Source organism: Sorex fumeus, unplaced genomic scaffold (assembly GCF_029834395.1).
Source record: "Sorex fumeus unplaced genomic scaffold, SorFum_2.1 ptg000034l, whole genome shotgun sequence".
In the NCBI taxonomy this organism is placed as follows: Eukaryota; Metazoa; Chordata; class Mammalia; order Eulipotyphla; family Soricidae; genus Sorex; species Sorex fumeus.
Genome location: NW_026606091.1, coordinates 17,881,050 through 17,894,189, shown reverse-complemented (window position 1 = coordinate 17,894,189; position 13,140 = coordinate 17,881,050). Strand labels below are relative to the sequence as shown.

The following is a 13,140-nucleotide window of genomic DNA, read 5'->3' as shown; positions in this document are numbered from 1 at the left end:
GGCTATCGGATCTCCCCACGTCATCCCACAGGCACAGCTAGCACAGTGCCCAAACAGAGACGCTTTGGCGTCTTGGCAAACGGGAAACGCCTGAACGCAACGCGCTCCCAAACAGGAAATGGAGGCGTAGCAGAGGCGTCTGGTTCTGCCCACGTTAAAGATGGCGCTAGCTGCGTCAGTCCTCCCTGATACCCCAGTCCTTCCTTGGGGGCGGGGCCTGTAGAAAACAAGTTATGCGTGTTTGGGAAATGGTGTTGGGGGATTTCCCGTCCTCCTTCCCCTGGCTATCACAGTGTTCTCTGAGGATGGAGTGGGTAACGGGGTGAAATGCAAATGGAAGAAGAAAAACAAGTGGGGAAACGTACGTGAAGCTGGTGCGCAACCGGGATTTGGACGTGCGTGAGGGGCGGGGCTGAGGCGGGGCTGGGGCGGGGCTAGAGCGGGAGCAAGGAGGTCTGGGCGGGGTTAGAGAGGCTCCTGGGCGGGGTTCGGGTCGAGCCTGTTCGGTCTTGGGCGGGGCCTGAGCCCAGAATAGGCGGGTCCTAGCCCGGGGTGGGCGTGGTCCCGGTCGCGGCTGGGCGGGGTTTGGGCGGGGCCGGCGGTTGCGGTCCCGGTGCCCGCGGCTGCTGGGGCACAGGCGGTGGCGAGTGGGTGAGTGGGGAGCTGGCTGGCGAGCGGCTGTTTGGGGTTCGGGGACTGGGGCCGCGCGGGGGCAGCGGCGAAGCTTCTAGCCAAGGCTCGATGCATCCATTCTGTTTCTCTCTTTTTTTCCCTGATCGACGCCGTGCTTCGGGTTTTCCATTCCCACAAGTCGGTGCATCCGGGCCCCCGGCTTCTCCGTAGCGGGGTTGCAGAGACTCCCGGAGGGGAGTCCGGCCTGTTCCCGGCTTTCTCCCCGCGCCGCCCCCAAAGCCTGAGGCTCCCTTTCGTGAAGCTACGAGGGACCCATGGGACCCTCTGCGCCAGTAGTTCCTGGGAGTGGAGCCTCGCGCACCCAGAGGCCTGGCCCGGAGAAAGAGCCGAGAGGGCAGAAGGCGCGCGCTGCTCGGCCCTACCCGGCTCGGTAGGAAAGGATTTCGCGCTGTGGTATGGGAGCTGCCGACCTGCTGCACCCCTACAGATTTTCTGTAGAAGTTTCTAAGGATTTCTGAGCGCCTCCAGAAATTGCCCGGCCACTCCGAACTGGGTTGTCTCGTTGGTTTGGCTGCACAGCCCAGAGGATGCACACACGTAAAGTGATCATTGGCATCACTTGCGCGGTAGTAGCAGTTGCACAAAGATGTGCACTTACTCCCCCTCTGCTTGTGTCCACACAGACCCCGGCTGGGCCCCAGTGGACACAGCAGGCTCTCTGTATTCAGGAGATGGAGGGAGGTGGAGCCCTTGGCCAAGAGAGCTGGCCCTTCTCCCGTAGAGACTGGCAGGCTTTCCAGAGCAAAAGTCCGGAGCAAGTGGGTAAATTTCACGTCAGACTGTTTGCATCCCTTACCTACCAGGCAAAACAAGGGACCACAGTACTGACTGATGGCCTGACTTTCCATTTATACCACTGGGACAGGAGCATACAGAGATTATCTTTCTAAACCTTAACAACTTTCTAGCATAAATGACCATCCGAGAAGAACAAGTATACTACATGGGAGATTAATGTTACCATCAGGCAGAAAACTTGAAGTGTGATGGCCTTACTGTGACAGTGACACTCTTACCAGCAGCCGGGCCAAACTCAGCTTCTCTAGGAAAACCCTGCATCTATTTTTAGAAAAAGAAAGAAAAAAGCAACTCATAATAGCTGTACTCTGTAAACAAGCTAAACAAGAGAAATTACAGAGCACGATGCAGATTATGCACCAAACCACTACAGTTCTGTAGAGACTAAAATATTTTCTTCTTTTCCATAAAAAAGACTGTTTCTATACCTGTCCAGATTTTTTTTTTTTTAATGAAGACCCTGCTTTTACTCCTGCTGTTGGAATCCATGTTAATTAATGAGTCTTTTAAAGCCTGCCAGTCTCTGTGAAGATTTGGGTCTCTAAGACATAACCTGATAGCAAACATAAACTTCATCTCTGAGTCTTGCCAGGTGACAGTGTAGAAAGTTTAGGGAGTTTTAGAAAGTTTTAGAAAGCTTCTGTTTTGGAAGGAGGGCTGGTCTAGGACCCAAAGAGGAAGCATGATTAGAAAATATGGGTGACTTGTGAAGGTAGAATACTGATTTACAACAGCAGTTGCATCAACTGCTTTTCTAAACACCAGGAAAGCATTGGTAATTTTTAGCAAAGATATGAGAAATAGCGAGGCTTCAAACCTACCCTACCACTTGATAATTTTTAAGAGATGATAATTTATATTTGGATTATTGGATAAAGCATTGGATTATTTCCTGAAATTTTATTCTTGCGAAACTTGTTCTTTGTTTATAGGAATGGAAAAATGTGTTACCCAATTTGGGGTTTCTTTTGTTTTGGTTTTAGGACCATACTTGGTGGTGCTCAGGGCTTACTCCTGGCTCTGTGCTCAGGGATCACTCCTGTTAGTGCATACTGGGGAACACATATAGGGTGGTGAGGATTGACCCTGGATAGAGTACATGCAAGGCAAGCACCTTACCCATTCTACTGTCTCTCCATCCCTTTGCGTTGTTACCCAGTTTGTGTCCTATCTTCCTTCAGAACTCTTATGGCTAATGTTAATAATAATCCACTGCAGTAGCCAGCACTACATGTAAATAAGATATACAGATAAAAAAGAAAGAATATCGATTTTAAAGTGATTTCTTTTCAGCTACACTTCTTGTGTATGGATTTTTCTCACCAAAGATAATGACTTGGCAGTAAAATCCTAAAACAGCTCTTCTAAATCTATTTCTCTCTCTCTCTCTCTCTCTCTCTCTCTCTCTCTCTCTCTCTTTCTCTCTTTCTCGTGTGTGCGACATTCATTTTCCAAGTTACTTCTTTACGTTGCATTAACTCTGTCTTTTATTTTCTTTCTAATGGTACTACCAGTGAGATTCAATGTAATTAATGGTCTGTAATAGTTTTTCATAGTCAGGTAAAAGTTTTCCTTAATCCAATCAGATTTTGCTCTAGGATGGAATTTGGTTTTAGGAAATGCAATGTAATGATGAAATAAATGTTTAAATTACAATTTTACTTCTATGATTATTTTACTCTTATCCAAAAGGAAAGAACAAAGGAAAATATTCTGCAATATATTTTTATGACTATGTTTTTTCTTACTGCATCTCCTTGGTCTGCAGTTTGCTCTTATTTATGATGTCAGTAGCTTCATTACAGTTTCAATTCCAATTACATGCCTTTATTCTATCTTTGTAAACTGACTATTGAAGTTGTATCCAAAGCGTGGCTATTTTAAAACAAGCTACATGGCTGTGATCAGTGTAGTCTCCTAAGACCAGTAAATTGATGTAACATCTTAAAAAGCAAATATGAATATCTTATTTAAAATAAATAAGAATGAATTTCTGAAATAAAAATTACATACTCAAGACCTCTGTGTTGAGTCAGAGAGTCTAGCAGGTAGGACACTTGCCTTGCAAGCTGACCCCGGGGATCCATCACCAACACCCCACATTGTTCTCCAGGCCTCAGGGGTATGGTACAGTGTTAGGACACTTGCCTACGGGGATCCATCACCAACACCCCACATTGTTCTCCAGGCCTCGGGTATGGTACAGTGTTAGGACACTTGCCTACCTTGCTCCTGATCACATTTGATTCCAGTACCACATGGTCCCCCAAATGTTACTAGGTACGTCTCTAGAGGTTCCCCAGAGCTGCAGGGGTGGCCCAGGTATCTCTGGTACCTCAGGGTCTCCAGTAGAATCCCAGCCATGGTCCTTTGAGCCAAACCACCAGGCAGAGAATTGAGAATCATAGACAGAGCACAGGACCTCCTGAGCACTATTTGGGAGGCACTCCCATCCATCCCACCCCCCAATCCTGTCCAAAAAACACTCGCAAAAACCTCTGCTAAATATTTTTTGTGTGTACTTGCTGTAATTGTTTTTGCCAAACTCTGTATCCCTGTACTTGACATCTCTGATACAAGTATTCATATAATACTCTAAAAATAGAAGTTGCTGCTTATGATCTGTCTCTGAATTCTCTTGACAAGATGTAGCTAACATTTCTTATTTTAATGGAAGGATTTACTTTGGCATAAGTTTAGTTACAGAGCAAATTTTTTTCCCAAAGTAATCATACAAGCAGAGATAGGAATATTGTAGTTTATTCACTAATTGCTATCTTTTGCCATTAGGAGAATTGATCCTATAATTTTAAACCTGTTTAAATTGTCTTGGGGCTAGAGTCATCATACAGTGGGTAGGGCATTTGCCTCACATGCATCTTATACCAGGGTTAACTCCAGGCATCACATATAGTCCCCTGAGCACTACCAGGAATTATTCCTGAGCATAGACTGATGAGTATTGTCGAGTATGGCCCAAAATCAAAAACAAAAAATTGTCATTTTTTTCCACATATAGTCTTTCAATTTAATGCTCAATTTTTACATTAGGAATGATTTCTTTTACACTAATATTACATATAACGTACACTTTCAGAGTGGTGTATTTGAGTATATTAAAAGACCTATTCTGACACGGTCCTGTGACCTTGTAGTTGCCTTCTCTGTTTTCTTAGTAAATTAATAGGCTTGATCAGGGTCCATCCTGTTATTTTATACTTGGCATGTTCTAAATAACTGAACCTTTTTTTATTTTAGCTATTAATATAAATCTTCAGAGAAAAAACTCTCTACTACTTTCTTGAGCAACATATTAAATGTATTTATTTTTGCTTATTTTACTGTCATTGAAAACACTCGTGTTGGTCTATGTACCTAATATTTAGAGTCCCTGAGGAGTAATGGGGCCAGAAAGATGATAAGTAAAGTAGGGAAAGTGCTTGCTTTACATGCATCAGATGTTCCTCTGAGCACTTTCAGATACTACTCAGAAACCTAAAAATTAGTGAACTGTTTGTTCATTATTTGTTGCGACTCAAAGCCGTTGTATTTTTTCTTTGCCATCTTTTGAATCCCCTTCTCTGACCCCAACCCATTTCAAATGAAGGGTCCAGGGACCACTCCAGTGACACTATGCCAACCAAGTTGGATGATTTCGTACATCCAGTAGCTATGGTTAAGGCTGTCAGAATGCAGTGCTGCTTGGGCCCTGCACCCAGACCACTCTGGCAGCGCTCAAGGGCCTCCTGGGCTAACCCCAGCTGTGCTCCAGGGGTGCCGTATGGTGCCAGGGATCTAGTCCCTGTGCTTTTCTCTCTGACCCCACATCAGAACTTTTGCCCGTTACTTTTTAAAATGCTGAAAATGACCATTGATTTTTCTATGTCATTTTAGATACGCACGAAGCATTCTGATAATGTGACAGTTGTGCTGCAGTGATGTCGACTCTCTGTCCCCCACCATCGCCGGCCGTTGCCAAGACAGAGATTGCTTTAAGTGGTGAATCTCCTTTATTAGCAGCCACCTTTGCTTACTGGGATAATATTCTTGGTCCTAGGGTCAGGCACATTTGGGCTCCAAAGACTGAACAGGTACTTCTCAGTGATGGAGAAATAACGTTTCTGGCCAATCACACTCTCAATGGAGAAATCCTCCGAAATGCAGAGAGTGGGGCTATCGATGTAAAATTTTTTGTCTTGTCTGAAAAAGGAGTAATTATTGTTTCATTAATCTTTGATGGCAACTGGAATGGGGATAGGAGTACGTATGGACTGTCAATTATACTTCCACAGACGGAACTTAGCTTCTATCTCCCGCTTCACAGAGTATGTGTTGACAGGTTAACACATATTATCCGGAAAGGAAGGATATGGATGCATAAGGTGAGTGACTTTTGAGCTTTTCCCTCATGTTAACTTTGCCATTAAAGTTTAACTAATACAGCAATCTAATGTTCAGAAATTACATACATTTTAAATTAGCACTAGTTATTTTTCAACCTATTAGCTACTAGGTAATTGTTATATTGTCGATCCTGTTAAATGACTTGATTGATCTAGTCTTATGTTAGTATTTTCATAACCATGGAATGTACAAATTCCACATTACAAAAGAAAAGGTAAAGTTTAAAGAAATGGGAACCATATTAAATTTTAGAGTCTGGATTTGCCGTGGAAACCTGATGACTCAACTTTCTTATTTTGGGGTTTTTTAAATTTTTTTAATTTTCCATAACCCTGCTTTTAACTATTAATTAAAATAATTCAAAACAATGATCTCATGAATAATTGCTCTCATGTGGCCTTTGGCACCTTTAACTTCCTAGTCGGATTTCCAGATTTGTGGGGAAAGAGAAGAAGGAGGCTGAATGCTTCCTTTTAATTTTGCTAATTGAGCTGGAGGGAATTATTGGTAACCCTGAGTCCAATAGTTCACTGTATTGTGGCATTTCTAGTTTTAAATAGTTTTGGCATATCTGAAGAACAAATATAATTCCACTCAGTCATTCAAAACTAACCTGGAAATTGAAGGATTATTAATTTTGTAAGACTTTTACCATATGAAGAGGGAAAAGAGCATCTTGATAAAAGAGCATTCTGCTTTTCCGTCCCATTATTATTCTTCCAGTGAATATAGATTGTACACCTTAGCTGGGGTGCTCACACATACTTAGTGGTGCTACACTGAAGGTGAGACTTGTTAAGGTACCAGCATCAGTGATGCCAGTGATTGGTGATCAAGTTCAGTGACATGGGGTGGAGTCAGGAGTCAAATTTGTGGTTTCCGTCATGCAAGGCAGACACTTTACCACTGAACCACATCCCTGGACCAGGAGTATTTTTCTCAGGCTGGAGAGATAATACAATGGGTAGGGGTATTGCCTTGCATGTGACCATCCTGGTCCCTGGAACCCCAAAAGCTCCCCATAGCCTGCCAGGGGTGATCACTAAGCACAGAGTAAGCAAGCCCTGAACACAGCCGAGTGTACCCAAAAAAATTTAAAAAAGAAGAAAAAAGTTTTTTCTCTGTGTTTGCAGGTGTACCTCCTCTCATGTCTATGAAAATCATTTAAAATCAGGAAGTTCTATATTCCCCAGAGTCAACTTGGCCTTATTTAATTTGAAAAGTACAATATTCATTTCCTTTGTGAAATCATATGTGTTCTAATGACTGTTTTGGACTAAACTATATTTTTTAACTGCAGAAAATAAAAAATTTTATTTTATTTGGATTTATTTCTGTGGGGCTGGAACGATAGTCCAGCGGGTAGGACATTTGCCTTGCAGCCAACCCAGCTGAACTGGGTTCGATTCCCCCACCCCTCTCGGAAAGGCTGGCAAGCTACCAAGAGTATCTTGCCCTCATGGCAAAGCCTGGCAAGCTACCCGTGATGTATTCAATATGCCAAACACAGTAACAAGAAGTCTTACAATGGAGACGTTACTGGGCCAGCTCGAGCAAATCAGTGGACAGCGGGAGGACAGTGACAGTGACCATTATTTCCGAGAGCATGGATTTGTTGGGTTTCCTGCCATATCTTTATTTTTTTTCCTAAAGTAGAAAATTTTTTTCATGAAAAGCATCACAAATTAGACTAAACTAAACCGAACATGCCTACCATTTAACCATGTTGTGAAAATATAAATAAATAATAGGGGGTCTTATTTTTCCCTAAGTTTAATGAATTTTCTCTTAGGAAAGGCAAGAGAATGTCCAGAAGATAATTTTAGAAGGCACAGAGAGAATGGAGGATCAGGTAAGATGCATATCACATACTATTACATACTAAACTAAAGGGATATGTATGTATAAGAGAGAATGTAACATTTTCAAGGCCTTAAAGACAAAATAGTTTGACAGAATGAGCCTGGAAATGAACAGTACCTTTGTGGAGATATAAGGACTAAAGTGCATGAAAATGTTCCTCTCTTAGTCCTGAAAAGTTAAAAGATAAGAGTTATTGCCTCTACAAATAACTATTTTGCTACCTTTTTTTCCCCACTTGCACAGAATAAAATTTGAGTGACTTGTTTATGATAAAAATTAAAGACTGAATATGAGATGTTCTTTAAGGCATTGCTTCTTAAACATCTACCCGGAACTAACAGGAGAAATTGGTATCCGGAAGGCATCTAGGAGAGAAGATATAGCTATAAAAATATATTTTTTTCTTTGACGTCTCATTTTGTGTCTTTAAAACTTACGCAGTTTTCATTTTATGCTTTAAATAAATCTATTTGTTTTGATATTACAGTTTGTCAGAGGTATTCCTCATCTTACCCATCCAAAGAGAGAATACAGTGGTAGGGTATTTGCCTTGCATGTGACTGACCCACATTCGATCCCCAGAACTCTTTATGGTTCTCTGAGCCTAACTAGGAGTGAGCCCTGAGCACCAAGCCAGGAATAAGCCCTAAACACCACCAGGTGTGCCCCTCAACACCCCCACCCCCACCACCACTAGTTTCTTTAAATATAAATAAATTAATTAATTCAAAAATGAATAAATAAATATTTTAAGATAAATAACTAAGAAGTAAAGACATTGAGAGATTACATTGTAGTTATTTTAGGATATGGTTTTAAAACAAAATTTTCTGTGCCACACAAGGGCTTAGGATAAAATTTCTTGAAACAGCATCAAATTTGAATACTCTAAGTAATTCACATTATAAACCGTTCTATAAAACTGGATTAGTTCCCTCAAAAAAAATATTCTAGGAATAATAGTTTCTAAATTGAAGATGCACATGAAAAAACATGTTTAGCTGAAATTTTATAGACATGACAAATTCATCTACAACTCCAAAGTTTACATAATACAAAATGGCAAAACTCCTTGGGCGTGACTATAGTGAATAAATGAGGAATTGTCTGTATTTGAGGCACTCTACAGTTTTGTGTTCTAGATTTTTTTTTTTTTTTTTGCTTTGCTTTTTGGGTCACACTCGGCAATGCTCAGGTGTTGTTACTGCTGGCTCATGCACTAAGGAATTACTCCTGGCGGTGCTCAGGGGACATATGGGATCCTGGGGATCGAACCTGGGTAGGCCATGTGCAAGGCAAACGTCCTACCTGCTATGCTATCTCTCCAAGCCCTAGATTGGCTTTTTAACTTCAAAAGTAATAATTTCAAAGTTAGATTTTTGAGATGTAATCAATTTAGCATTTGATTGAAAGAACAATAAAATAAGCTTATCTGTGATAAAAATGTATGTGATTTAGATTAGGATTACATTGATTATACCTTATTATGAATGTGGAGGTTGAATATTGATTCAAATTTTACCCTTGATTGTTTCAAAGTCGTTTTGTGCTGAGCTTAGCTTATTTTTTGTTTGTCTGTTTCGGGGCCAAACCTGGCAGTGCTCACGTATTACTCCCAACTCAGCTCTGAAGAGATTGCCCCTGGTGGCACTTGGGGGACCATGCAGTGCCAGGAATCAAACCCAGGTCTCCTGCATGCATTCCACCCATTAAACTACATCCCTTCTGCTCCTAATCTCATTTTAAAATGTAAGATGCATCAATGTTGTTTAATTAACAGGAGTTTGGGCTTTTGTTTCTTTTCTTTCCTTTTTTTTTTTTCAGAATAATTTGAAGGATTGGTGCATATGCTGCCAGAGCCCCATGTGTGGCTTATGCCCAAGTGGCCAAGCACATGTGGTACCTGAGCACATGTGTTGCCTACATCTCCTTTCTTGAGATGTGTACTTTCATGCTTTCATGTATAATGCTGGATGTGTGTAGGTTCTCTCTCCACCCTTGGGGAAGCAAGCCCTGTTCTCTCTTTGAGCACGTTACTCTCTACTCTCTCCCACTTTTTCTTCCTTCTTCCCTTCAAAACCTGAAAATACAATGTTTTACTTCAAAAAAATAATAATTCGAAGGATTTTATTCTTTCTCCAAAGAAGCTAGAAGATAAAGTTGATTATTCAAAACTGGCACAGACTTTTAGCAGTTCTTGGGCTACCCAGTAGACTTGTGGTCCTCCTGTGGCCACAACAATCAGTTTATCAGGGGAGAGACTCAATTAACAGGTTTTTATATTTCAGCTTAAAAAATAAGCTGGGCCCTTCTAAATTTGGCATAGTGATTTAATTATTGTTAATAATAGTAAAAGATGTATTAATGGTTTGATTCTAAGAAAATCACTCATAGATGAATGAAAATAAGCTTTAAATGACTCATAAATTCTCCAGAAATGTTTAGTCATAAACTCAGGGCTGCGTTTGAACAAATTGTCAAGTATTGTTTTCAGTAATTGTTATTCTTTGTTTTCAGTTTTTAATTCTTTATTGAGTGGCTTGTTACATATTATTACATAGTTTTCTTCACCTCATTTTGCAAATTTTTTCCCAGGGTCAGAGTATTATTCCAATGCTTACTGGAGAAGTAATTCCTGTAATGGAATTGCTTTCATCTATGAAATCACATAGTGTTCCTGAAGAAATAGATGTAAGTTCTTATATTATTGACTTGGAGAAATGGTACTCTATATCAATTCCCTTGATTTATGCTACTGTTATATATTTTTTAAATAATAGCGGGTAGGGTGTTCGCCTTACACGCAGCCAACATGGCCGACCCGAGTTCGATTCCTCCGCCCCTCTCGGAGAGCCCGGCAAGCTACCGAGAGTATTCGATATGTCAGACACAGTAACAACAAAGTCTCCAATGGAGACGTTACTGGGCCCGCTCGAGCAAATCGACGATCAACGGGAGGGCCTTAGACCTTAGACCTTAGAACCTCATATTAGTGTTATGTCTTTTGTTACAAGTACTACTTGTATAAATTATTAGACACTCTCTAATGAACATACTAAAAATTTGGAATTCTATGACCAAAGAAAGTCTTTTTTTATTCATGATAGTTATAATTTTGTTTATCATTTCTATAAAAGTGGGAAAAATTAAAGATTTAAAAAAGCAAGCAGTACTTAATGCTTTATTTTTTATAACAAGACAGTGTACAAATCGTTGACTCTTACTGAAAGTACACTTCTATTCACTAATATTCCTTAATTGCTGAGGATATTTTGAATTGAATTCTGTGTATATTTAGGAAACTGTATTTATTGCTTTCTAACTCTGTCATTAAAGATTTGTCTCTTATTCCTGAAACTCTGTTATGAACTTTGTAAGTCACTGTAACTTAATACTGGAAAAAAAAAATTTCTCTTGCCTCTGGCAAGTTTGAAAAGGAAATGAAATTGTTCTTGTAAAAATTGTTGTTTAACCTGACTGACCTCCTTCTCCTGTGTTCAAAAATGTATTATATTTTATTACATATTTGTTGCATGTTTAGTACATATTACATGAGAGTACACAGACCTTGTTTTATGGGCATTGTTGATGCTTAGAAATGAGGGCAATGTATATTGAACCTCAACTTTACAAAACTTGTTTATTAAAAACCTTGATTTTTTTTATTTTCTCTTTTTTCTTTTGGTGCATTTCAGATAGCTGATACAGTCCTCAATGATGATGATATTGGTGACAGCTGTCATGAAGGTTTTCTTCTCAAGTAAGAACTATGTTTCTTTTCTTTAAAGTGACATAAAGCTGATATGATTCTATGCTCACTGATGATCAGATTTGGAAGAAGAAAACAGCAGAATACCAACCCAGATGATTCCAGCGACAACATTTTGTCATTGGACTTTTGCTTAACTTTGTATTACATTTCTGAGATATATATATTATCCTGATGTAACTGTGAATATTTAGATATGCTGAGTTTTTATATTGCTTAGGCAAGAAACTTCGGTCCCTTTTTTGGTTCTAGTTTCTTGTTTCACTTCTCGTTATAGCTGAAACTGCAAGAATTCTTTCAGAGTACTCACTTTATATTATTTAGGCTGAAAAGAAAATTATTCATATTTGTACTTTTCCTTCTAGTACAGATCTTAATATTTAAAAGAGTGTGGATTTTAAAATCATACTTGGTATAACCCTGGTAAGCTACCTGATCTCTGAACTTCCATCCCTTATTATTTGTAAAATGGGTCTAATGATAGTGCCCATTTCGTAAAAGTGTTACACTCATTCAGTGAGGTAAATTAGAGTAAACACTTCTTTTTCTTGTTGTTGTTGTTTTTCTTTTTTTGTTTGTTTGTTTTAGGGACATACCCAGAGATGTTCATGTGTTACTCCTGGGTCTGCATTCAGGAATCACTTTTCATAGTGCTCAGGGGACCATATGGGATGCAGGGATGCAGGGGTGTTGAACGGTGGGTTGGCCTTGTACAAGGCAAGTGACCTGCCCATTGTACTGTCTCTCTATCTCCAAAGTAAACCCCTTTATAACAGAATCTGGCATGTAAAAGCACATAGCTAATTACTAATAATTTCTACTTATATTTCTTCTCAGAAAAGTGATAAAATGGTAGTTAGTATTTTTCAGATGCCTGTGTTAGTCCCAGATAGTAAGCAACAGCCCTCTTGACAGCTATAGCCTCATTTGCTTCTTGATTGTTTCTTTACATTTGCAGAGTAGCATCAGGTTTTATTTATTTATTTTTTTAATGAGTGGAGGATAATAGTTCTTTCATGTAAATATTTTGCAAGCTTTTCCTTTAAAAAAGTTCTTTTTAATTAGGCATGGAGAAAGTGCTCAGGAAGTGTAGGACAGGGAGAGAGGGAAGCCCACAGGTGAGTCTAAGCCACTTGCGCCAGTGATTTAATGCAAGGGACTGAGGATATAATGTTGCTCAGGCCCTATGGTGCTAGTAACACCTGGTACACCACATAGCAGTGCTGTACACCCCATAGCAATACACCCCATAGCTCAGTGACTTCCAGGGCTGTGCCTGGCCATGTGTTGCCAAGAATTGAGTCTGTCCCTAACTATTGTACTATCTTCTATCCCTGAAGTCTTTTCCTCTAGGTTCAGGACAGAATCTTAGAGGCAGGAGTGTGTTTTACCTTCTGGGAATATATCCTGAGGGTACAAAAAAGCACAGTAGAAATGACATCTGCACCTCTATGTTCATTGCAGAACTGTTCACAATAGCCAGAATCTGGAAACAACCTAAGAGTCTGAGACTGGTTAAAGAAACTTTGGTACATCTACGATCATGATCACGACCATCCTGTTGTTCGTTGATTGCCTCGAGCAGGCCCCAGTAACATCTCCTTCATCCTAGC

General features: G+C 40.2%; 1 protein-coding gene across 1 annotated transcript in view; it reads left to right on the top strand.

Annotated features, from left to right (window-relative positions):
- Positions 1-574: 574 nt before the first annotated feature.
- Positions 575-13,140, top strand: part of C9orf72 (C9orf72-SMCR8 complex subunit) — a 28,482-nt gene continuing 15,916 nt past the window's right edge. Inside the window, exons 1-5 of the mRNA XM_056117237.1 lie at positions 575-651; positions 5,386-5,873; positions 7,688-7,747; positions 10,354-10,449; positions 11,454-11,518. Of these exons, the coding sequence (XP_055973212.1) occupies positions 5,430-5,873; positions 7,688-7,747; positions 10,354-10,449; positions 11,454-11,518 (665 nt within the window). The 5' untranslated portion in view covers positions 575-651; positions 5,386-5,429. The remainder of the gene's footprint in view (positions 652-5,385; positions 5,874-7,687; positions 7,748-10,353; positions 10,450-11,453; positions 11,519-13,140) is intronic.